Raw genomic sequence first — 27,063 nt, 5'->3', positions numbered from 1 at the left:
GAAAGTGTGGGGGTGGTCTTTTAAGACAAACCAAGTAATGTAATGAACCTTATTCTTGAAATCAGCATCACTAAAACAGCATAAAACATTCCTTGTTTCATAATTTCTTAAGTAAATCTCAGGAGTACCAAAGACCCAGAATTGAAGGGGTAAATTCCCTATCGGAGCCAAATATATAGCACTAGAAAATGTTGAGGAATAAAAGCTGGCAGTCCTTCACAAAGAGTTTAACATGACTTCCAGAAAATTTTAAGAATATAAATGTCTGGACCCCATTTCCAGGGATTCTAATTCAGTCAGCCTAGAATGAGGGCTCTACAACTCTGTTTATTTCAAGTTCCATGGATGTGTCTAGTCTAGAAACGGAGGAGCATACTACCAGATTGCCATTGACTATCCCTTTTAAATTTCAGTCATCACCCGCAGGCTTTTGAAAGAAATAAATGGCAGAAAATTCAAAAATGAGAGCACTGGCTGTAAGCTGGAAAGTGGGGGTATTCTCTGTTGTCAATTGAAGAAAGACCCCAGTGCTATAGATCCACGATAGCAAGTAGGCCTTATCCCCTGTGCCCACTCTGATCAATTGGAGTTGATTGCCTGGAGCGTTGCGGAGAGAGAGGTAGTTACAAGGCATGTTCAGGGGCAATGTGATTGATTAATACTATCTTCCAGGTGTTTGGTATCAAAGAGCGGCAGCCCGTATGGAGTACGTTTGTTGACTTTGCTCTCATGGACTAGATATGTGGGTAGCAGAAGTGACACTTTGTTGAAAAATTAAAGAAACTGATTTTATCCCTCGAAATTTGATTTCCAAACTTTAATCATTTAATTTCTAAGCCACCTTTAGTGCCACTCTTCTCATTTGCTCAATTTTTCCGCATAAATGTCCAACATGATTTCCTGCCTGTACCCTTGTATCAACCTTGAGTGTTGATCAGGGATTTTAGATCAAAACGTTGTGTTTCTTAACGCTAAAATTCAGCAGCATCAGTGTTCAAGGCCTTGTCTCTGCCTGTACCCACTGTCCTGTGCTAGTTCGGATTCAGTAACTTTCTTTTTTCCTTTGCTCAATATATCCATGCTCCCTCCTCCTATTTTAACCTATGTGTCTGGCTTTCAGTGTGCTCAGATGAGTCAAGATATGAAAAAATACTGTATAAAATATGACATTTTAATTTATAAATCAATGAAAATGTTGGTTCCAGCTTTAAGTTAAGGGATAAATTAGATTTTTTAAATATGTAAGATATATAAGAAGAAAACTTTTTCCAGGTGAATTCTGAATATTTTCTGTGAATCAAAAATGGCTCTGCAGCCTTGTACCTCATACCAGAAACAAAAATTAAATCAAAGTGGATCAAAGACCTGAGTATGAGAACCAAAACTATGAAACTCTTATAAGAACACGTATGGATTAACCTTTGTGGCCTGGATTTGGCAACGGATTCTTAGATATGACACCGAAAGCACAGGCGACAACAACAAATAGATAAATTGTACTTCGCTCACATTTAAAACTTTTGAACATCAAAAGACACTATCAAGAGAGTAAAAAGACACCTACACAATGAGAGAATATATTTACACATCACATGTCTGCTAAGGGTCTAGTTTCCAGAATATATAAAAAAACTCTTACAGCTTCCACAACCAAAAGACAAGCCAACTTAAAAATGGACAGAGGATTATGAGTAGACATTTCTCTAAAGACGATTCCCCAAATGGCCAAAAAGCACATGAAAAGATGCTGAACATCATTAGTCATTAGGGAAGTGCAAATCAAAACCACAATGAGATGCTACTTCACACCTACTAGGAAGGCTATAAGTTTTAAAAATGGAAAATAGTAAGTGTGGCCAAGGAGAAATTGGAGCCCTCATACATTGCTAATGTGAGTATGAAATGGTATAGCCACCGTGGAAAATAGTTTTGTGGTTCCTCAAAAGTTTAAATACAGAATTACCATATGGTCCAGCAATTCCTCTCATTGGCATATACCCAGAACAGGTAGTCGTAGAAATGCTTGTACGTGAATATTCATAGCAGCACTATTCACAAAGTAGTAGAAGGTAGAAAGGTACAAACAACCAAAATATCCATCAGTGGATGACTGGGTAAACCTAATGGTTTATCTGTACAATGGAATATTTTTTCAGCCATGAAAATGAATGATATCTGCCACAATATGAATGAACCTTAGAATCATTAAGCTAAGTGAGAGAAGCCAGTTCATATTTCAAATTGATGTGACATAAGTAATTTTTAGTATTTAATCTGAAGATCACAAGCTATGTGTGTCTATTACTCGTATATTTATATATTGACATACATCTATTGCCACATACCTGAATCAAAAGGAAAGAAATGATTCCATCCTTCAGGCCATTTTTCCCTTCTAGCTTCAGTTCAAATTAAGGATAAAACTAAGACCAGAAAAAAAATATATCAAGAAAAGGAATGGCAGGGCCAAAAATTCTAGTATCATCTTTCATTCACATATGACGATTCTGCGATTTTATCTGCTCCAGATTCCATTCCAAAACAGTGAGTGAAGTGTTCTCCTGTTATGCTCTGAACATAGGTCTGAAGCCAATATGTTTTATTCCATAAATGTGTACTTGTGTGGGTGTTGGGGGGTGCAGAGGAGAGAGGTTGGAATGTCATCTCCCAATTACCTGCTTTTCACAGCAAGAATGAGCAATTTAAATATATTAAATTTTCCACCTCCGAGATTCATTTCTTAAGAATAAAAAAATTCAGGGGCACCTGGGTGGCTCAGTTGGTTAAGTGTCTGATTCTTGGTTTCAGCTCAGGTCATGATCTCAGGGTCCTAGGGTCGAGCCCCACGTTGGGCTCCCCACTTAGTGGAAAGTCTGCTTGTCTCCTTCTCCCTTTGCCCCTCCCCCCTGCTTGTGTTTTTCTCTCTCTCTCTCTCTCTCAAATATATATTTTTTTAAAAAAAGAATAACAAATTCACTTGCCAAAGTGAACAGAGAAGAGAAATGGGTCAGTGGGATGGACATTTCACAATTCTATATGAGAATTGGCCCCTTATTTTTTAAAAGAACAGGAATATACTGAAGCCAAAAGGTTTGGATAATTATAATACCTTTTTGCTGTTTGTATAATTTATAAAGAACAGAAAGTTATTTCAGTCAGACCATGAAATCACAGCACATTTGTCTGTAGAGTGCTGTGGTTCTTGTATGGAAATGATGTTCGAGAAATGTAGAGACTGTCTCCTGTCCCACTCTTGCCCAAGCTATTGGAAAGGGCTTTCTTGGGACTGACATTTTATTTTATTTTTTACTTTTTTTTTTTTTAATTTCAGGATAGTTAACATACAGTGTTATATTAGTTTCAGGTGTACAGTGTAGTGATTCAACAATTCCATACATCACCCAGGGACACTGACATCTTAAAAGTGTACCACAGCATTACTGTTCCTTATCACCAACACTGTAATGCATTTTGGACTGGACATTTTAAATACTATTTATTTATTTATTTATTGCCACAAGGATCAGTGCATAAGGACTCGGGAGGCTTGGGTCATGGTTGCAACTCTATTGGCAGTTAGCAATGTGACCTGAATGACCTTCACCCCCAAATCCCTGTACCCTCATTTGTTCATCTGTGCAGTTACTTTTTTTTTATTTTTTATTGTTATGTTAATCACCATACATTACATCATTAGTTTTTGATGTAGTGTTCCATGATTCATTGTTTGTGCATAACACCCAGTGCTCCACGCAGAATGTGCCCTCTTTAATACCCATCACCAGGCTAACCCATCCCCCCACCCCCCTCCCCTCTAGAACCCTCAGTTTGTTTTTCAGAGTCCATCGTCTCTCATGGTTCGTCTCCCTGTCCGACTTACTCCCCTTCATTCTTCCCCTCCTGCTATCTTCTTCTTTTTCTTTTTTCTTAACATATGTTGCATTATTTGTTTCAGAAGTACAGATCTGTGATCCAACAGTCTTGCACAATTCACAGCGCTCACCATAGCACATACCCTCCCCAATGTCTATCACCCAGCCACCCCATCCCTCCCACCCCCCACCACTCCAGCAACCCTCAGTTTGTTTCCTGAGATTAAGAATTCCTCATATCAGTGAGGTCATATGATACATGTCTTTCTCTGATTGACTTATTTCACTCAGCATAACACCCTCCAGTTCCATCCACGTCGTTGCAAATGGCAAGATCTCATTTCTTTTTATGGCTGCATAATATTCCATTGTGTATGTATACCACATCTTCTTTATCCATTCATCTGTCGACGGACATCTTGGCTCTTTCCACAGTTTGGCTATTGTGGACATTGCTGCTATAAACATTGGGGTTCTGTGCAGTTACTTTTAAGGCTTATATTTCTTCTAAAAATCTGTATATCTATGACTATAAATTTATAGAAAGCGACTGTAGTTTCAAGCTCAGTGGCTCCCATCAACAAAAATGTTCTGTGCACCTGCATGTATGTCAGGCATTGCCTCTGAAAATGGTGGACAGACTAAGAGGAATAAGAAATGACCTCATCTTTAGAGAAGGTTATAATCTAATGCGGAAGGGAGACATATAAGCAAGGAGTCACAAACTCAGATTCCACAGCAGCAAAGCAGGAACATAAATGAGTGAAAGGTCAGATGGGGAGGTGGCAAAGCCCATGGTATGGGGCTCTTATACACGGGACAACTGTATCTCAGTCCCAGCCTGTTTACCATGTGGGAGTGGGGACTCAGGGTTGCCATGAATTCCACATTTCAAAAGAAATTAGAAGGCCAGCTTTTTATGTGAAGTCTGTTTGAAAAAATGTTTTGTCGCTAACCAGTTCAGAAGTGTTCCATGAAAGCAAGACATGTTTGCTGGCCACACAAATTCTGCGGGGGTGCCCAATAGTGACTTCTGAATAAGTGGATAATTAGAATGTTATACATTCCGTGATAGAAGCGGGTGTAGTTCACAAAGGGTGTAGATAGTGATTAACTCTGCCCATACTGATTTCTAAAAAGGCTTTCTAATTACTTTCCAGTCACTTGTCATAGTTTACAACACTTTTTGGGTTTTCTTTGAGTCATTCATTCAACCTAGAGATCTGGATGATGCTGAACAGGTGTCTGTTGTCTGCTAAGTAAATCCATGTTTAGCAAATTCCACAAGTGAGACTTTGGAATGTGTTTTGACAATTTTACCCATTCAGGTTTTCTGCTGCTTCATCTCCTGGCTTTTACATTCTTTATTGAATTGTGAGAAAGGGATGTCCTTCCCACTGCTCTGGTCTTGTTTCACAGAATAGAACAGATTCATCCTCATTTTTGAATGGAGCTGTAATTAACATGGCTCCTTTTGTTTAGCGAGTTCAGTTTACATAGTACCTGCTCAATTCCAAAGCATCATTATTGGTGGTACAGCAATTCATTGACTAATGTCTGAGGGCTCTGGGAATAGTGTTTGTTAATTATCTGCAGCAAACCAGGTAACTGAGGGGAGGTTCCACTCCTATGACTTTGATGAAAGTAGTGCTGATGATTTTTTTAATTGCTTCATGATAGATTTGATCATCTTAAAGCAAAATAGAAGACATACTCACCTGCTAAGGAGGTAATATTAAATCGTAATTGCTAAAAACTTGGGCCATGCACACTCTTTTGCTGTATGTCTGTTAAGAATGCATAAGCTTACCTTCAGTTTATATGAATGTATAATTTTCTGTAATAGTGTCATCATCCAAGTGCTTGTAAATATTTTATACTACGTAGTAAATTCGAATGTCCTCAGAGGCCCAACAGGCTACTGTATGAAGCAGTCCACTGTTACAGACATGGGCAATCTGGAGAGTGTATGACTTGCTTAAAAGCATTCAAGTTTGAATTGTTTCTTGTTTTCTTTTCTTTTTTGGGAATATTGCCAGGGTTGGGGGTGCCCTGGGGATGGGAATACATCTTTGGGCCTGATTTGGCCCTTGTGCTCTAGTTTTGTTGTTGTTTTTTGTTTTTTGTTTTTTTTTTTGGCATGCTTTATAGAGAAAAAGAGGTATTAGGATTTTATAGATCATTGAGTTCTAATATTTTAGAGCCACAAGGCGCACTGAAGATCCAGTCTAAGGCTGTCATTTTTACATTTAAGGAAACTGAGGCCCAAAGAAGGGAAATGCTTTACTAAAGTAAAGCTCAAATGGCTACTTCTTTATTTTCTTTTAAGTGGGTCTTAAAGATGGGGGAATTGGGACACCCTTCTAGAGATGGTATTTCCGTCTTATCCATTATAATAACCATTAATCCAGTGTAGTTACTGAGCACTTGAAATGTGACTAGTGCTGGAAAGGAACTGAATTGTAAATTTAATTTTAATATTTAAATAGCTCCATGCGGCTAGTGGGTACCATATTGGACAGAGAAACTTAGGGATTATAATTTTCATCCCTAACTTATCAGTCTACTTTAAAGAAATAGGCTACTTCACATATAACTTAAAAACCAGTCAGCAGTATACTCCTATTTATTCTCCATCCTTTGTGCTCTGGTTTTCATATATTTAAATCTACATATGTTGTTATTTTTACTTTATTTGGAGTTCTATAGATCCAGATTTCCATCTACTGTCATTTCCCTTCAGCCTGAAGAATTTCCTTTAACATTTCTTGTAGCTCAGTTCTTCTGGACGATTCTACCAGCTGTAAATTATCTAAAATTATCTTTATTTAACCTTACTTTTAAAGGATGTTCTCACTGAATACAGAAGGGTAGGATGACTTCTTTTCCCCCCAGCACTTTGGGATGTGGCTCCAGTGTCTTCTTGCATCGTTTTCTGATGAAAATTCAACCCTCATTCTTATCATTGCTACATGTTGTTTTTCCCCCTCTGGCTGCTTTTAAGATTTTTTATTTATTTTTAGTTTTTAGAAATTTGACTATGATGTGACCAGGTGTGGTTGTCTTTGTATTTATCTTGCTCAGAGCTTGTTGAACTACTTTGATCTGTGGATTGACTTTTTTAAAATAAAGTTTGAAAAGTTTTGGCTGTTATTTCTTCAAATATTTCTTCTATTGTTTGTCTCTGGGAATCTCTTTTTCTGGGAATCTAATTGTATGTGTGTAAAACCACTTGTTATTATCTCACAGATTATTGATGCTCTGTTCTTTTTTATTTTTATTTTTTTTCAAACTTCGTTTCCTCCTTTAGTTTGGATAATTTCTATTAACCTGTCTTAAGTTCAAGGACTCTTTCTTGTAGAGTAAAATGATACTCTATTTGGTCCACCCAGTGAATTGGTTTCAGATGCTGTTTTTTTTTGTTTTTATTCTCAAATTTCATTTAGTTCCTTTTTAGAGTTTCCATTTGTTTCCTAAAAAACCCATCTCTTCACCTATTATGCTTACCTTTTCCAAGAAATTCTTTAACACCATTACGATATTTGTTTTAAAATCTTTATCTGCTAACTCTAATAAATAAGCCCATCTGTTGGTCTACTTACATAGGCTGTGTTTTTACTTTATTATTCTCTTTCCCCTCCTTTTCTTGCATGCCTTGAAATATGTATAGTATTCTGGACATAGTGTGAAAAGGGACAGTAGAGTCTAAATTTATTTTTCTCTGAAAGCATTTTATCTTATATTTGATCAATGGACCAATCAGAGTCTTTCCAAAATTAAGTTGAGTTGGTGTTAAGCTGAATCTCTAATTAGATTGGATTTATCTGAGATGAGTGCACCCCCCAACCTGTGTCTAGGCTGCTTTTTTTTTTTTTTTAATCTTGTCAGTATTTGATCTGGGAGTGGGTCTGCAGTTTTCGATATTTTTGGTTCATACTTGGGCTTAACTCCTGGCAGTGTCTCAGAATACAAACACCACAAGAATATGTAGGAATACGGTGTCTGAATGATTTCTCTTCATCCCTGAGAAGTTTCTCTATGGCAATCCTGTGCTTAATTCAGGCACTCACCCTAGCTATGAATATTGCCATAGCTCTTTGCTCACATATAAGGTGCTTGTTTCTCTCTAGAATCTATCAGAGCTTCCTTGCATATACTGGACTTCCCCACACAACAATGGTAATTATTGTGTCTGGGTTTTTCTTGTTTCTATGAGACTCATTTACATCTTTCTACATCCTAACTGGAAACAGAAGTTCCTCACGTGTCTTGAATTGTCAAATAATGAAAGATGGTGAAAGAACTGTCTTTTCCATTCCCTTACTTTTCCAGGCATCGGGAATTCAAAAGACTCTTCATGTCTGAGTAACATCAATACTGAGGGTAAACTACCCCACTCAGGGCATGATAGCAGAGTCAGTGTCTAAGAAGGTGTGCTAAATGCCAAAGAATGGCTGACCCAAGCACTCCATGAGCTGTTCCCTCCTGGGAAGGCTATATGTGACTTCCTTTGCTTTCCCAAAGCAGTACTTTTATTAGTTTGGTGGTCAGAAGTTCCAAAGTCAGGTCCAAAATTCAGTACTCCACGTTATTAGGAAATATGTTTTGTGTTTTTTGGTGTTCTGCAGCATACATATGAAAGCACATTCTTCAAAAAATAGCTCTTTTATGGTATTTCTGTGCAGTCCTGCATTTCAGTCAAGTCCGTATCTGCACCACAATAGCTGGATAATTATGAATACCTTTTACCTGTTACTAAAATTGCTAATGAAATTTTGAGTGCCAGAAAATAACCTTACCTTATCTTAGTTCTTTAAAGAAGGCTCAACTGGATGTCTTCACTTTTTAAAATAATTTGCTGGCAATCACATCCTTAAAGTTTGCAACAAGAGAGTTAAATGGACATGTGATGAAAAATAATTTTTTTCTGGTGAGTGCACTATTTATAGTATAATGGCTAAGATTTTTTTTAATATTTTGAATTTATCAAGGGAACATTTTCTGATTAATTATATTTGAGGCTCCTTCCCTTTCAGTCATGTTTATGTTTTAACATGATGTGAGCCTCAGTCAGTTCTCCCTTCATATGAAGAATATTTTAATCTGCTCATCTCCAAAATACAAGTCCAATAATTATTAGTTAAAATTCACTCATGTCAGTCTTATGATGGTTCAGGTGACATTATTATTTTGAATGAAGGGCAATGATGCTTTCTGTAGCACAGGGTCCTCAAGCTAAGTCTTATCTTTTGTGATGCCAGGCCAGTCCTTCAGGAAGTGTCTTGCTAGATTTGCAGCTTCCTGCTTCTCTCTTCCTTGATGAGGCAGGAAAGTGTAGAGTGCCTGGTGTGTCTCTCCCAACCCCACCCCAAATATACTGAAAAGGAGAGGAAATGTTAGCAAAATGCATTCTGCCGTTTGTAACCCCCCCCCAAAAGGGGCCATAGACCAAGGATATGATTCATTCTGGATATTGTGAAAACAAAAACTCACTTAATGAGTTTGAATGCCATACTCCCAGGATAATTCCCAGGACCCCTGTGGGAAGGAAAGAAGAAGAGCAGGAAGGAACTTTTCTTTCCAGGAATTCATTTGTCATGCTCATACTGACATGTAGAATTCCAGGATACAGCATCGGTTTTGATTTTCTTCTATGCTTCCCATTGTTTCTTACTCTCAAGAAGATCCTCACAGTCAACAAGTGCAGTAATTTATAAAATTTATGATTTCTCAATCATAGTTATTTCAGTGGAGGCAAGCATGACTATTTCCCATTCTAAAGGCACTGTGAAAGTTTAAAGATCTGAAAACTCTAAACTGGGAATATCATATCCACACTGGTTTAGGCCTACGAGCTTGTGTTCTTTCTCTATTGGAGTTTGGTGAGTGCTTACACCTTCAGTGAAATTATTCAAGAAAAGTAAACCTAACAGTGTTACTAAGTTTTTTAATAAGATGATCCCTAAATGTCTAATACTAGTCTGCCCAAGGAGAGTCTGTTTTAAAAAATAATCCTTTCCAATTTTGTTTTGTTTTGATTGGAGTAGGGGAACACATAAGGAAAAAAACCATACCAAACTTTGTTTGATGAATTTCTCCTTTCGTTCTATAGGTGTAAGCATTTCTAATATGCTTGGCCCAGACTTTGCTTTACTGGGGCATTAAAAATGAAGGTAGCAAGTAAGAAATGAAAGAAAGAATTCTGTTTCCAACAAATGGATGGCATCTGTGTATTAAGACCAAGACGTGTGCACTCTTCCCAATATCGCTTCTCTTGCCAGATGGGTTAGGACTTCGGATGCTGAGATATTTTCCAGGAGATTGAGGGAGTGATTTAACAACTCCTGGAAAGGCCTGAGCTCTTTACTGCTTGTTCTATTGACTCCTTCAGTAGCAGACTATGGATCCATTCAGAATAGTTTTTCCCCTAGCAAACCTGATAGAATTGTGGATCTGTTAGCTGCATTCCAATGTTGACTTCTCCAGTGCCCCACTTGATATGCTTTGAGAGCAAGAATAGACACAGACCTCTCATGCACCTCACATACTCCTTTCATGTACTCTATTTCCATCTCTCATTGCTTCCTTCCACGAGCACTTACTGGAAACATTATGCTGGTGACAGGCACAGTGATGATAACCTATTTCCTATTTGTTTAAAATTATTTATTAGAATGCCATTAATCTTGATAGAAAATATTATATAAGTAGTATTTTTCTGAAATAGAGTATTGATGGTGTCTCTAGATATTCGAGATTTTGAGTTAAAATGAATTAAGATTGCTTAATTATGGTGCTTAAAGGAAGTTAGTGTGATACTTAATAGGATGACAAAATTGAATATTATAGTTCATCTGCAAAAAAGAAAAATTCAACTCTAGTTGGTTTTTCCTTCTTCATTATTGGTATCATCTTCTACATTTATGGTGCCTCTACTGGGAGCCACATATCTTATCCAAAGTACCTTAAGGATATATTGAATAGAATTAAAAAGAAGCTAACATCTGTCTGAAATGAGATACTATAGTAGGAAGGTACTCTACTGGAAAAAATTTTCAGAGTTTGTATAGGTATCAAAAATACATTGATGCTTTTGCATTTAAGCGTTTTTTATTGGATTTTTTATCATGAAAGGAATAGACAGTCCTTTTTCTATTGTGCCATGAAAGACAAACTTTAATGTAGCATTTGCCCTTTGGCTGCCAAATCTTCACTATTAGCACAAAAGTTCATAAGTACAAGGGCTTGATCTTCTTTACTGGCCATGTCCCCAGCATCTACACTGAGCACAGAGTAGGAACTCTACGATTTTTCACTGAGTGCATTGGTTCCCATGTATTATGCAATTACATGCATTTGTATGATATTCCTATAGCTTTCAAAACATTTTTCCTAAGGTTCATTTGACTATAACCACAATTTTGTGAGGAAGGTAGCACAGATATTTTATTTTCGTGATACCCAGTTCCAGTGGGTTGTAGCTGACCTAGGATGGGAGAGGGCCCAGGTCATAACAGTCCTTTGGTTCTTTATATTGATCATCATCATTCAATAAATGCTTCTTATTGCAATAGGCCAGTCACTATGTTAAGTATTCTAACTGAATTATTTAACCTTTGCTCCAGCCCCTTGACACAGAATGATCTTCTTTCTATTTTAGAGGTGAAGAACTAAGGCACGATGAAGTTAGGTAACATATGCAAGGTCACACAGCCAGTAAGCATCGGCACTGGGGATTAGGCTCACGCAATGTGAGTTCCCAACCTAAGCTCTCAATGTGGCCTAACCACTGCCCGACAGTTATTAGGATGTCCCTCTAAAAAGTTTGTTAGTGTACATACTTGAGCCAAATAACTACCATGGTGATTTCCTAATGACTTTATGAAATTATTTGCTGTCATTGTAATAGATGCTGGTTGAGTGTTTCAATACATTTATAAGCCAAAGATAACTGTTGGTGTAAGTTGTGGGTAAAGAGACGAACGATACAAAAGAAAAAAAAAAAAAAGAAAAGAAAGAAATGTGTGCATGTGGTAGTTAGATACGTTGCCAGCATTACAGGTGAGTCAGATTTGTCATCCTTCTCTTATAGAATAAGGTACCTCCCAGGTGATGGAGAGTGAGTCCGAAAAAAAAAATTATTCAAGGCAGCTGCATATTTGTCAGGTTAGGACATACCTACATTCTCATAAAAGGAGGAGAGCCAGCCAGTGCCAACCAAATGGGATGATCACGGCAGAAGAAAACCTCGTCGGAACTCAGCAGTGTGCTTTTTAATGAATGTTCTCACCTGCCTATTCCTGTATAAATGGAAGTTCTGTCTGCAGCTTGAGCTCTCCTCAACCATGTGTGAAGTGCCCCTCATCCTGACTCAAATACCCATGGCAGCTGAGAACACACTAAAGGAGCCCTTGCTCCAAGCCCAGAGAGAGTTCCACTAGCAATAAGCTACAGTGGTTGAGAGTACAAGGACTGTGTATGTGGGACGAATACATTAAAATCAAAATTGCTCTAACTGGAGTTCCGCTTGCATACGCAAAGCAGTGCAATAATAAAGTGGGGGAGGAAGAGTAGACTCATTAGCGTTAGTTGTAACCTGCAAAACCAGAGACTAGATTGCAATAGGAAGGCCGCTGGACCCAGCTCTCCATCTGGGCGGGTAACAAATTGGCTGAGGTGGCCTTGGGCAAGTCCTGTCACCTCTCCATCATCACTGCCTTGTTGGTCACGTTCTATAGATTGAATTGTAAATCCCACCTAATCATACCTAAGATACATAGCTAAATGTATTAAATACTTCTTACATATTTTCCAAGTATATGAAACAGGTGTCCGATATATAATGTACACTCATTGAATGTGAACTCTGTACCCACTGCCACTGTGGTACTTCTGGAGGTTGTACTTACACCGAAAGTCGCCTTTCCTCACTCAGATTTCCTTTCCCACAGAGCAAATTGGCCAGGAGATGTTGGAAAACCTCAGTCATGACAGAGAAAAAATACAGCGTGCACGTGAACGAGTAAGTAGAAGTGATACAATTTTTTTTCATAAATTCAGTAAATGAGAAGACATAAAACAAAAGGCCTTTAGCACATGTGTAGACAGTAGCAATGACATAAATATAAGTGTGTATAAAAATGGCAAGGGTATATGAGGGATGTCGGGTAAGGGAAGAAGAAAAAAAGAGTGTGGAATAGAGAGAGAATAAGCTGACTCTTCCTTTCCCCATCCCGGACTGGCCCCAGGTAGATATTTTATTTAGCTCTCTAACAGTAAGTCATGAGGGAGATTTGGGAGTATGTCAAGTCTTTCAGAGTGAAAGCTGTAAAGATAATGATGTCTCCTCCTCCCTCAGTTTATTTCCTTTCCTTTCATATTTCTAGGACTTCACACGTTCAGAATTGGATTTTAATTATGAGATGTGTATTCACCTTTGTCAGTCTGCGAGATATTTGCTTTTATAGCCAGTTCAAGTGTCCAGTTTAATGCTCCTGGGATTATGTATTACATGTAATTTTCTAAATCTAAATTTTTCAGGGATTGTATAGGTATCGAGATGTATTTTAGTGTATTTAATTATCTACTACTAATTGGATTTTCATCCATGAAAAAGATTACTGCTTGCCAGTGCTCTTTCAAAACGATCCAATTGCATGAAGTTTTGTTTTGTTTTGTTTTAATGCTCCTTTTCTCCTCCTAGCTTCGGGAAACAGATGCTAACTTGGGGAAAAGCTCCAGGGTTCTGACGGGGATGTTGCGAAGGTAAGAGCAAGGTAGGGACCTATCTTCGTCTCTCTTCCTTTTTTGAAACGATGTTTTTCATCTAATTGCAACGGGGCATTTTCCAGGCATGTGAGCCTCTGCTCTTAGTACCCTGTGTCAAGACCCCTTTGAAATGACAAAGCACTGATATTAAGTCTTGTTTGGACAGGGACACGTACTGAGTAACTTAGATTAGAGAGAAGGTTTGAGCTAGGGGGGTTACCTCAAGCTATGGAAAAAATTAGGGTTAGACATGAAGTATTTTTTCATAGCCCGAGGAAGTCCCCATGGCAGGAGCAGACTGATTTTATTTTCTGTTTCGATAGCCTCCTTCTTATAGAAGGAATGCGGGCCTGCCGGTATCAGGAGCATACTCGGTATTAGCTGTGTTCTCTCTCTGTTGCCTTGTTTTCATTTCTTTCAGAGATGCTGTTTGGGGGAAATAGTTCGATTTTACATATATTTAAAGATGCTTTTTAAAATTTAGAGAATATCTCAATAATCTGAATTCACATGTGTGAGCAAACAAATGTTAATGTTTTATGTCTGTCCCTAACCTTTGACTGATGGAAGATATTGGGGAGAGTGTGAAAATCAATGAATGAGTGGTTAGTATTCTGTATTCTGTATTTTTCAGAGGGAGGTGAGAAATGTTTTCATTGTTCTGAAAATCAGAGCCATTTTTTTTACATAGGTATATTCAGCATGGCATTTTCTTAGATTCAGAATCTACCAAATTAGATTATCATTTAGCATAACCTTCAGTTTGGGACGGTAGCTGGAAATGTGAACGAGGAATGGTGAGAATCGCCTCTAGAATAGCTGCATTGGAATTTTAAAGGAGAAATCCTTTGGCATTGATACTGTAGAGACACTATTTTAGAGTAAGGAAAGTCTCTGATCACGTATCTGTATATAATAATTTGCTAGAAGTGTGTTTGCTGTGTTCGCGATGGATGGCACGAGCACCAATCAAAGGTATAGTTGCTTGGTCTCCATCAGGCTGATCAGTAGCGAGCCTGAAGTTTCTGGGACACTTCCAACCAACGGTGACCTAATTCCCCACATCCCTGCTTTTCCTGCAGGCACAGTCCCGATTCAAAACCATAAGCCACCAGATTCTCTGCTTAAGAGCAATATGTAAATGACATAGAAAAACTCAAAATCCACAGAGAAGTGGCAATTGAAAGGAATGCTTCAGTGCCTATAGACAATAAAAAAGAAAAAAAAGGAAAAAAGTCTTCTTTTGCTTCCCTGGGAGGGCCCCTGCGATGTGAGCTGTAACGAATATTCTGCATATGTCTCCATTTTGTCAAATCTCATTAAAGAGTCCTCCTGCTTTATGTCAATTGAGCTGTCCAAAAATCATTCATCATTTTTAGTGTAAAAAAAAAATCATGTGGTTATTTAAATGATATCATATTAATGTTAAAGTTCAGCTGTCATTTAATGGTATGGCTTAATCAGATGTAGCATTTAGGAAAAATAGTTTATTCGGGCTCTATGTGGCTTTCAGGTTGGCAGATTCAAATAAGGATTTATGAGTTTCTAAACCAATGTATTTCTGTCCATGTTTCTGCTTGATGTACCTCACCCTTTTTGTGCAGGACACTGCAGACAGTTATTTCAACAAATAAAGCATCTCCTCATATTGTGTTTGAATAAATTTGCAAGTCATTTAGAGAGGGCGAAGCACAAACACTTCTGCAACCTTTGACTGGGCTTTCTGTAGGGCAATTAGACTAACGCACCTGTTTCATAAGCCTATAGAGGGAAGTTACTCCACGGAAATCTACTTGGGATCCTCTTTGTAGGCAAGCTCAGTCAATCACTGACTCATCTCCTTTTGGGATCTGTCTAGGGCATGAACAGAAATAAAAATCCCCAGGTGGGCATCACCTTGCTATGGTGAGCAAAGGAAACACTTAGCGCTCCCCCCCCACCCCGGGCATATTGGTTATTGTGTTTTTTATAAGGCTCAACTGGGATCATGGTATCAGCCAAGGTATCCAGATATTCTTAATCAATGCTGTAACCTAACTGAGTCTCTGGGGAACCAAATGCAGGTGGTGGTTTTGTTTAGTTTCTAATTACTATGCCATATGATATACAATTTATTTTGGACTTGGGAAAAGGCAAAAATATTTTATCATCTTCTTCACTTCATTGTTTTTATTGTTCCCTGGAAAACCAGTCTCTAGAGAAACGGAGCCAGCTTTTATGTACCAAAGTCTTTACTGAATGCGCTGATTTTGCTTCCTCTGTTACGTCTCTCCCATTCACATGGCATTCCCATCCAGCACTGGGGAGACTTTCTTTCAGAAAGAGAGATCACATTCTCTTTCCAAAAACTGCATAGCTACATCGTGTGTCAACAGTTGCTTCTGATTTAAGTAAAGGTATAATATCAAACCACATGCCCATTTGTCACCTTCACAAAGGTATAAAAGAAATTAATGTCCTCTTTGTACAGTATAGGTGTTTACCTCCATACAACCTAAAGTTCTTTGTTTCCATATGGTAGATTCTGTATGACTGGGAATATTCTACACTGTACTAAACCATGGGCTTAGTTTATTTAAAGGAAAGATTGCTGATTATTTTTATTTTTTTAAGCTTAGATCATTTTTAATTTTGTATATTGAACGGAAATGTCGTGCTGTGGCCCCTCATTTGGGTCATTTTATTTGTTTCGATTAGTCTTTTGTGAAGACAGGTGAAACTATTGTTCTATCAGTGCCATAGTCTGTATATAAACCCACCTGATTATCTGAGACTGACCAAAAGCAGATAGGGAAATAAAAATGAGTAAGTGGCAGCCACCACCATTCATGCTTTTTACTTTTTTATTACCATCACATGAGATTAAAAAATATATATATTTCCCTTTTTTCTCCCTCCCTTCCTTCTTCCTTCTTTCCTTACTTCCTTTTTTCTACTTATTCACTTCCTCAGTAATTATTTAATGCCTATGTACAAAGCCTTGGGGAATCCTCAAATGAAACCATTTTGATCCTTGCCTTCACTCTGCTAGAGAATACGTGCTTATAAAGTACTGGGGGAGAGGCGCCTGGGTGGCTCAGTCAGTTAAGCTTCTGACTCTTGATTTCAGCTCAGGTCATGATCTCAGGGTAGTTGAGATCAAGCCCCGCTTCAGGCTCCACGCCTGGTGTGGAACCTGCTTAAGATTCAGTCTTCCTCACTCTTTGCTCCTCTCCCTGTTTGTGTGCTCTCTCTAAAAAAATTGAAAGAAAAGAAAGAAATCCTGGGGGAATTCCTAAAATTACCTAAGTCTCAAGGAAGCTCTTGACGATTCTGTGACTCCAATGAATGCTTACCGGTCATTAAAAAGGATGCCAGGAAAACAACCAATAAAAAATTTCATTTAAATAGCTATAAAACCAGTATGTTTCAAAAGTTTAGAGGTGCAGGAGATGATTTATAGAATCATAAACAAGTTTTGAAAGGAACTAAACATGCGAAAAGTATTGAGATATGTCTAGTTTAGTGACATAGCCACTGATTCAACCAAAATAAATAAATAAATTATTCTTCACGTAACCACGCTATATTACCAAAAGGAAGAAAGCAAAGGAGAAAATTGGTCCATTTGAAATTATAATAGTGAAACTTGACATCAGAACACAGATATCGCTGATTTCCTGGAAAGTAATTTTTCTTCTGTCTTGACAGAAGATGGAGAACTAGCTAGGGACAAACTGCTCATTTCCTGACTCTGTAGACAGAAGTTTGGAATAAAGTGCTATTCAGATAATAATGAAAATGGTCATGAAACAAATGGCCATTCATGTGGTGACTGGGGTCAAAGAAATGAATTTTTCATTGAGTCTCACAAAATGTGATTATTACAACTGCTTGTCTTAAAGCGTCACAAACAGCGCTGAGTGGCTCACATGTTGCTCTTCGTATATTTGTGTGTATATGTGTGTTTGTGTGTGTTTTATTTCGTGTACAGCTGACTGGGAAGTCTTATTAGAGCAGACAGAGCTGGTGGTCAGGGAAAATGAAGATGGAACTTTGCAAGATTTTCAGTCAGAAAACAAAAGACTTTGTGATTCTTTTTTTTTTCTTTACCTCTGAAGAGTGACTAATTTATCAGTAATAGTATATTTGTTTCTAAAAATATCTGAAGGATTTCTTGGGAATATAACAGTTAAGATTTGAGATCTCCTTTGACATAAATTTGGAGGACACGTTACAAAATATTGGCTCATCGTGCTGGCAAAAGGCTTACAAAAAGAAACAGCATATGTTGTATTTTTTAAACATCTTTTTCTGTATGATTACCTTAATATCAAATAATTTCCTCTCTCCCACCCATGACCTGTATGTGCCCCTGTTGTTTAAATTTTTTTTTCATTAAAAAAAAAATCAGAATGTTTCCTTCAAAAAGTGAATTCTCGTTTATCCTTTCAGCGTGCCTGTAGTAACTTGTTTAAGCAGGTAGGGGTGAGAGGCCTTTTGTAACTAATCTATAAGATAAACAAACCAGAGAGTACTAAAGGCCGCTGGCCTAGCCAGCACTGCTCATACATTCTTATTTAATACTTGTATTTTTGTAAGAGCTACCTCTGAGTCGGTCTGGGGAATAATTGCCACCTATCATTGCTATCACATTTTACCTTTTCAACATGGTTTTGTTGCTTTGGTAGAATGACAGGTAAAGCATCTGGAAAATTTTAATGTACTGTCAAAATGATTCGTAAGGATAAGTATACCAGAAATAGCAATACAAGACCAATGTAAGCATTGGAAATACAAATCTTTTTAGTAAACAAATTTATTCTTAAAGAAATATGCTGCAACTCGGTGTTCTGTTTCGTTTTGTTTTAATCTTCTTTGAAGATTCATGCTCCCTGCCCTCCCTCCTTTTGCTCAGGAAACATTTTGTTGTATTTTAATTATTCTTATTACAATGTCTAAAAATTCGGGGTGCCCGGGTGGCTCAGTCGGGTTAAGTGTCTGCCTTCAGCTCAGGTCATGGTCCCAGGGTCCTGGGATCGAGCCCCACATCGGGCTCCCTGCTGGGCAAGAAGCCTGCTTCTCCCTCTGCCTGGGCTGCTTCCCCTGCTTGTGCGCTCGCTTGCTCTCTCTCTGACAAATAAATAATATATTAAAAAAAAAAAGAATAAAATGAATTTTCTGCAGATTCTTTAGACTTAACAGATTTAAGATCTGAGATTAGAATAATGCTACAAAGAGAATTTAAAAAAATAATCTTGGTCCTTTTTATGTAAGTTTATTACTATGCATTTGACTCATTGCCTTTGTCCTATGACCTTTTCAAGGCTGACATGGATAGTACTTTTACCAAACTAAAGAACAGCATTGGATTTCTTTATATATGTTTCTCTTTGACGACAGTCTTGTAGGTCTACACATAGAATTTTGGTCCTGTGTCAGACATTTAAACACAGCATCTGAAGTTATCTGTCAGTGACAACTCTATCAGCTGCCATAAGTGTGCCGGACCCTAACCATACTTTGCCCACATTATCTGATTCAATCCTTAAGAACCCTGTGGAGGAAGCATCATATCCCCATTTCCCAGATGAGAATACCTATGCTTAGTAAACTGTCCATAGTCACATACACAGAAAGGCACAGAATTAGGATGTGAACTTGGCTCGCTCTTTTGAATGCACTACACCAAAATGTTCCGAGAGCCAGTTTTCACTAACTAGTGCTGAGATGGAAAGAGTACGAACTGATGAGCTTTCATTACACAGGTGGTTACTGTCATATGCTATCTGTGTTATAATTCCATTTCTTCTGTGACATAATTGTGATAGTGAACCATTTCCCTTGAAAGTCCATTGTTATAGCAAATGGAGAAATAGATGGTTGGTAAGAAACATTGGCAGGCCTGCGTCAGTCGTCCCACCTTCTTCCCCTCCCCCACATTTTACTGTGCTGGGAAATGCAGAATTTTAAGATCTATAATATTCTACACTCTACTGTGTCTTTTATTAACAAAAACACTGCTATGTATGCACTCACGGATACATCCTAGGTAGCAGGCACTAGTCTAAGCACTTACTATAGATTATCTTATTTCATCTTCATGACAACCCTAGAAGACAGAGATTATTACTCCCATTTTAAGAAATAAGCAACCGTTATTAGATGTCATTCAGCTATACAGAGGTTGTCTGCCTCCAGCATCTGTTTTTTCCTACTGTGCCTCACAGATAGGTAACCTTTCTGGATGAGCAGACAGTTGTTCTAGAAAGCAATGTATAAGCCTGACCAGATCCCACTAGCTAAGATGGGGCTGAGGCACTTGTTCTGGTCTTTGTAGACACGGAAGCTGTTGTGTACCAATGGCGTCCAAGGGGGTGTGTTTTTAAGGAGTGCTTTAAGATTTAGTTTTGACCCTAGGCTGTGGTGCATTAACCAGACAGCGTGCAAAGATGAATCTATAATCTCCCTTACCTCCAGTATTCTGCAAGTATGCCTGCTTCAGTACCCCTGCCACCACTCTCCCTCTCCACTTTGTGACCCTCACAGTGCTGCTTGGCGTGCCTCAGAGTCCTCAGAGTACTGCCCAGAGCAGAGAGATCCTCCAAGCTCAGTCCTTCCCAAATGACAGTCCATCCTTCTCTTTGGACTGTTTAGAGAGGGGAGCCTCTGGGTCAGTCTCTATGCCTCTTCCCCTCTTACGTTCTTCTAAATACTACTGGCCAGTTTACCTTCCAGAGAGCAACAGTAGCACTGTTTCCTCCTGTGGCTCCCCCCTGCCTGCTGACACATGTCCTCCTTAGTCTAAACACTGAGGTGAGTGAGCATTCTCGCTTCCTTTGCTCCTACCCCCATTGGATAGACCCATGTCCCTACTCAAGTTCACTACCGCCCATCTCCAAAGCTAGCCCTAGCCCTTTACTAACCCTACACCTGTCTTTCTTCTGTTACTTCCTCCTGAATATCTCCAGAAACCCAGATCAAACTAGCTGTAAGCCACCAAAAGGAAATACATTGCCACATGTAACTAAATAGTTCCAGGGCAGAAGCAATTTCGAACACTGCGGAATCTAAGGTTCTACCCGCAGCGTCAGGACGGGGTCTCGCTCTGTCTCCCAACCCGGCTCTCTTGTGTGTGGGTTTCTCCATGTGGAGACGGTTTCTGCCAGCCCTCTCAGTGACACCCACTGAGCATAATCATTTTTTTTTTCCCCAGTAGTTCCAATAGAAGTCATAGCATGGAGTCTTACTGGTTCTGGTTTGGCTCTGGTTGGGTAAAAATCCCATTAATGTTTGATTGGTCCCTTTAGACCTCGGACCTCTGGCAGGGGATGGACATTCAGCCTGAAAATAGACAAAGCATAGTTTCCTCAGAAAAATCCAGGAGCTTTTACTGGAAAGGAGAACAGATTCTGGGTAGTCAAAAACAACAGATAGTATCTTCAGAACGTTCTAGATAAACTTTTATCTGTACTCTGTATCTCACCTGGAATACCACTATGTCTGTCAAGCCTTCGTCAGTTTCTTAGCCAGAAATGATCTGTCTTGGCCCTGATTCTTCACGGTAGTTTGTACTTCCTACAAGGCATTAACGTCTTCTGCTTTGCATTGTGTCCATTGTTGTCATATGCTTACATGTCTTAACTTTCTTCTAGAACTTTTTTACCCCCTACCTCATCCCTCAAAGGATTTTATATAGCTCCCCACCACATTGTGCAACCAGCTGAAACAAATAGGGGAGGAAATCCAGGTGTAAGAGTAATAAAACAAAACCAGGGAATCCCTTTAGTACCGCCAAAGCATAGACTTTGAACAGACTCCTGTACGGATAGCCAGGTGGAAAATGTCCTATTTGAAAGCAAAGCAGGAAACACGATCAGAGGATTCACAGTGTTTTATAAGGTGAAAGTAACCTTTCGTTGAGGTCAAGCAGAGCCTTTCTTGCCACAGAGATGGGCCCTGGAAAGAATGGTTTTGGGGAGGTGGTGACAGCCCCCGGGCACATCCCCGCTTGGAAGGCAATGTGGAGCGTCTGTATATCCGGTTCTCCTCAGGGTCCTCAGGTCTGGACCGTAAGCTACTCACAGTCAGGAACCTCGTGGCATTCAGCCCAGGGTCAGGTTACCCTGGCATAGGCCTGATCAGTGAATAATCCTTGGGAGAATGGCTAAGAATAGTTTCACAGTTGCTGTGTAGGTTCACGTGGGTGTAATTTCGTTGAAACCCTGCAGGTTTTTATCTGTTGCACTTTGGCGACAATGTAAACATGCTCACTGAAAGAGAAAATAAGGAACGTCACAATAACAGAATATTTCTGTCAGTTATTTAATCACAATAGACAAGCATCTTATATTTTCCTTGGTTGTGAGCCACAATTTGACCTAATTCTTGAATTACTTTTCTTTTATGATTTTTCCTTTCTTCCCCAGGATACATGCCATTCTTTAGCACGATGTGGAATATGAAGGCTGCACTTCACCTTCACCATCAATGCCTTCTTTGAATGCAGCCTTGAGCTGTTAACTCGGAGGAAGGAGCCCTAGGCCTTCCTTATAAACAAGTAATGGAGCCCTCGGCCCCCCTTGTAAATGGCTATTTATTAACATATACCATCACCAAACAACATTTTACAATTCCAGGCCCCCACACCATCACAGCACTGTCTGCTCCATTGTGAGCTGAGGGAGGCCTTTGGCCATCTGTTTCATTAAATGCCAGAGGCAGTGAACAATATCTGAACTTTATAAAGCGAGCGTCAGGGCTTCTCTCTTCACAAATCTCCCCCTTCTGCTGCGGCCACCGCCACCACCACCACCACCACCACCACCACCACCACCACCACCACCATATTTTTTTGTTTGAACGCTCACATTGTAAATTAGCGTATTCACACATCAATTTTAAAAGGCTCGCTGTGTTGTAAGATGGGACAAAGCAAGCTCAGTAACAGCTCATGCACAGTGCAGGTGGTCGAGCTAGCTGCTACCCAGATCAAAAGTCAAACAACTGTGAATCTTCTTTTGAAAGTGCAGTTAGGGAGACAAGGCAAGGCTTATCTGCACAAACAAGAACGAGTTATAGATATACATCACAAATGCAGGAGGACAAAAAGGGGTTTCATAATCTTGCAGGATAAGAAAACCTTCCAATGCTGACAATTCTGAGGGCATCTCTGGAATATGTAGCTTGTTGTTGTTCTCTCTCTCTCTCTCTCTCTTTCTCCCTTTTTTTTTTTTTTGTTTGGTAAAATTAGTCTTTTATTGTGTGGTGATTGATAATTATTATTTATGCTTTGGTGCTGTTCCTAAAGTAGCTAAGAATTTTTTTTAAGCCACCTTTGAGGCAGGAAATGGCTCCTTTTCATGGTTGCATTTTATTTTTCAGCAGCTTTTAAGGACAGACTCCTATTTATACCACACAAGCAGTTTTGTCTGTTGTAAACAAAGTAAGTGGCTGGGAATTGTGCTTTCCCAGAAATGTTTTCCAGGGAAGCCATAATAAGAAACAACTGTGTACATCTTGAGAGTTTGTCATCTAGGTATTAAGAAAGAATTCTTTGCTTTCAAGGGGAAAAAACAAAACAAAAAAACACTGTGAAGAAATATATTCAATATCCAAAAGTATAATTAAAATATTTCTTAAACTGCTAAAGTTGGCCACACCTTGCTGGTATCAATTGAGGTTTTCATTTTTTATTTTAAGTTGTCTCTAACATTTTTGGACAAGATAGAACTGAAACGAGAGGAGACAGCATCATTTTTTTTAACCTCAATGCCCTATTTAAAAAGCTAGCGACTTCTTTGCAAAGTTATGTGAAGAACCTTGGAACTTAAGTATGAATATCAATGAAGAAAATGAGAGAATGCTTAATTTTACCAAAAATTTACAAAGAGTGTTGAAGAGGGGCACCTGGATGGCTCAGTCAGTTAAGCGTCTGCCTTCGGCTCAGGTCATGATCCCAGGGTCCTGGCATCGAGCCCCACGTCAGGCTCCCTGCTCAGTGGAGAGCCCGCTTCTCCCTCTCCCTCTGCCTGCTGCTCTGCCTACTTGTGCTCTCTGTCAAATAAATAGAATCTTTAAAAAAAATTTTTTTTAATTAAATAAAAAAAAATGAGTGTTGAAGAGGCTTGGAACTTATGAAAGAACAGCACTCTAGTCTCCTGTAAAATTACGGTTTACCTAGGAAAAAAGAGACTCTGCTTTCCACTTCTGATACCTTACTGATTTTATGATGAAGAAGAAAAAACTATCAGCTTTTTAATTACCCAATCAGTTAAAGGTGTCTGAATCAGGTCCACAGGTATTTGCATGAAACCACACTCTCTGTCTCAAGCCACAGGGCAGTGGCCCCTATTCTGAAGTGGGCTTTCCAAAGTCTCTGAACCACCAGGATTTTCTGAAAATGTTTGCATATGTATGCATATGTATCTTTCTGGAGATTTTCCACAAAATTTTCAAGAATCCACAACCAATTCCAAAGAATTGAGAAATGGGACATGGTTATAGAACTGCGCACAGTTCCCTCATTAAACACCACTTAATCACTTTGCTATTCTCTGCGTATTTGAAATGTGTTGACCTACAAGAAACACTTATTTTGACGTTTCCACAAAATTTAACAAGAAATTTTGCAGGATATCTTCCCCAGGAAATCAGATCATGTATCAAAAAATATGTCCTGAAAGACAATCACAGCAAATTAAAATTTACATAGGTCCTTAGGATTTGTAAGGCCCATTCCCATACATTATTTCATGTAATGTAATCTTGAAAAGAACTCTGTGGATTGGTGTTGCCACTATTATCCTTATATCATAGATCATTGAGACCTGCCATAGTTGAGTCTTGCCCAAGGTCATTCCACCCAGATGGGGCAGACCTTGGCCCGGTGTCCTGGTTTTAGCCACAGAAGCCATGTTCTTAGCGGCATTGTAGCAGTAACAGCAACATCTTCAAAAGCAGATACTTTTTTTAAATTAATTTTATTTATTTGAGAGAGAGAGTGAGCACAAGCCCCGGGGGGAGGGGCAGAGGGAGAGGGAGAAGCAGACTCCCTGCTGAGCAGGGAGCCTGACGCGGGGCTCGATCCCAGGACCCGGGGATCACGACCCGAGCCGAAGGCAGATGCTTAATGACTGAGCCACCCAGGCGCCCCAAAAGCAGATATTTAATGTTTACTGTGTAAAGGGAATATGTTAGTATAGGAGACTCAATAAACTCAGAACTCCACTGCCAGGTAGTTCGATATCTTTAAGAACCAACAATACATAGTAACTTGTGCTGTCCGTAAGTAAGAGATAAGTGCCAGGCATGAGGAAGGGAAGGAGAAATCCCTGGGGCCTGTGGTTAGGGAGACTTTATAGGGGAGGTGGCAGGTGTCCGGACCTGAAAGTTACTGCCTGATTCCCAGTCCACGTGTGGGGTTTGCTGTTTCCCTTTCTATGGCAGCATCAAGGTTGTAACTCCCAGCAACGGAATTAGAATGTTGGGGGTTGGTGTTAGAAAGATCTGTTTGGCCACCGCCATGTTGAAGGCACATGGGAAGTTAACCAATGTGTAACTGCACCTGCTCATAAAATAAGTATGATCCAAAGACTTGTTGAGCATTTTTTTTAATTGTAATGGAATTTAAGATCTTCTTCGAGCAAATAAGACAAGCTTGAAATCACCTAAATAATCTGATTTCTAAACAATCACGAAATGCCTCTTCACATTTTGTACCCCAGTTTTAGAAACATATTGAGAATTTTCATGCATTTGACTAAAATCACATATTTGTAAAATTTTATGACCTTTGAAATTATACTGCATGTTGACTATTTCACAAATAGATGCAAAGAATATTGGCAGAGTACAGTGGCTATATTGTTTTGGCATATTATTTGATAAAAAAATAAAGTGTATCACTTTAAAACACTGAATTTTTTCATGTATTCCAGTTAAACTTTTCTCATCAAATGGGCTTATAGAAATTTAGTTAGTAGAAAACTTGCCCAGCCAATAAAGAAAAGCTTTCATTTTCTATTCTGTATACATGATCTGAAACCATAGCCTGTTAGGTCTTTTAATCTGTTTGTTCAAGGCCAAGCTCTTTATATGGATAATTTTTAAAGCTTCTGTATAAAGAAAAAAAGAACATTTTATTTATTCACTGAGGTTTTTATGTGCCTTGAAATTGCATAGATAAAGTATTTTCAAGCTCATGGATGTGCAGAAGATAAAAGGTCTCTTATTTTATAAGGCTTTATGTAAGCTTTGCAAATGTACAGATTTCTCATGGCTAGAATTTTTTAAATAAAACATTATTTCACTATTATAATTGGAGTTTGATGTGGGCATCTTTTTCTTTCCCTGAATTACATGTTAAATTCTGTGCTTAAGATCGTCTTTATTACATTTTACCGTTTGGATTTTAATAGTTCTCTTACTGGAGAAAATAATTTACTAATCTTCATTTGTAGTATTGGGTACCTATTTAATATGACTGGGAGTGGAAAACCCAAAAATCAGATTTAAGAGATAAAGAGTGAAAGGTATAACTTGGTTTTGCAACATGTTGGTATGAAGATGAAAAATTATTTACCTCCTCCTCCTTAAGAACTTTTGCTCAGCCTGGTAGACTGTGAAAAGGAGGAGGGGGGAAAAAGAGGCATTTTTAAACTCTGGGGCAACTGGATTCGGACCAGATTCTGGGTGAACATTAGCTGCTGTTAGCTCTGCCATGTCAGGGCCAAGAAACAGCTTTCCCTGGCTGGAGCATTCCCAAGCTATCACGGCCATCAGACAGGTGGGGAATAAATATTGTAGAATGGTGGGGCATTTGAAGAGCAAGCTCCCGATCCCCAGGACTCAATTTGGACAGGCTTCAATTGGAGCAAACAGGTGTTCCTGGGAGGAACTGTCCTCAGGTGGCTGGGGGGGTGCCATTCTTTCATATACATAAAAAGTTCCTCTTCCTTCTGCCTGCAGGAAAATTAGAATTAACCACAGCTTTTTCTTTTGAAATGGAAAAAGAGAAATAAAAATACGGCACCAGGTTTTGGCTCCAACTGGATTTCCATGGAGCATGTAATCTATGATGAATGATGAGTTATTCTTGAAGCAAAGCATCCTTGTAATTTTCAACATTGGACATGGCATAAAAACTGAATGAATTGCAAAGAATCTTTTTACCAAAGGCTGTACCTGTGAAGTGGCGTAGCCTTTCTTTCCTTCTTTCATTCATTTGTTCATCACCAAATATTTTGTGAGCACTGGAGATGGAGTCTGGAGATGGAGTGTAAGCCCGAAAAAGGCCGTGCCCCCAAGGGCTTAGCCTAAGTTGTGGTAATAGTAATTGGTTGGAACATGAAAGTGAACCTGAGTAGTCTTTGGGAAACTGTGGCTAGGTCTAAAGTAGTTGCTGGCCTCAGAAAGGTTTCTTTTCTGTAATGCCACCACTCTG

At 38.9% G+C, this 27,063-nt stretch overlaps 1 protein-coding gene across 6 annotated transcripts in view; it reads left to right on the top strand.

Moving 5' to 3' along the window:
* VTI1A (vesicle transport through interaction with t-SNAREs 1A) overlaps positions 1–27,063 on the top strand; it is a 363,997-nt gene that overhangs the window by 196,699 nt on the left and 140,235 nt on the right. For 4 of the 6 annotated variants that reach the window (XR_015767142.1, XM_028092023.2, XM_028092022.2 and 1 more), the window contains exons 6-7: positions 12,824–12,894; positions 13,576–13,637. Coding sequence is in view for 5 of the 6 variants with exons in the window: in XM_028092023.2 (XP_027947824.1) it covers positions 12,824–12,894; positions 13,576–13,637 (133 nt within the window). In the remaining variant the exon portion in view is untranslated. Of the gene's footprint in view, positions 1–12,823; positions 12,895–13,575; positions 13,649–14,722; positions 14,859–27,063 lie in introns of those variants that run through there. The other 2 variants (XM_028092025.2, XM_028092027.2) reach the window with 2 other exon arrangements.

The sequence above is a fragment of the Eumetopias jubatus genome, unplaced genomic scaffold (assembly GCF_037043125.1).
Source record: "Eumetopias jubatus isolate StellerSeaLion01/CBP00866 unplaced genomic scaffold, mEumJub1_p1.0 scaffold_17, whole genome shotgun sequence".
NCBI lineage: Eukaryota > Metazoa > Chordata > Mammalia > Carnivora > Otariidae > Eumetopias > Eumetopias jubatus.
Note: the sequence above shows the minus strand (reverse complement) of the source record. Positions and strands in the feature narration are given on the sequence as shown.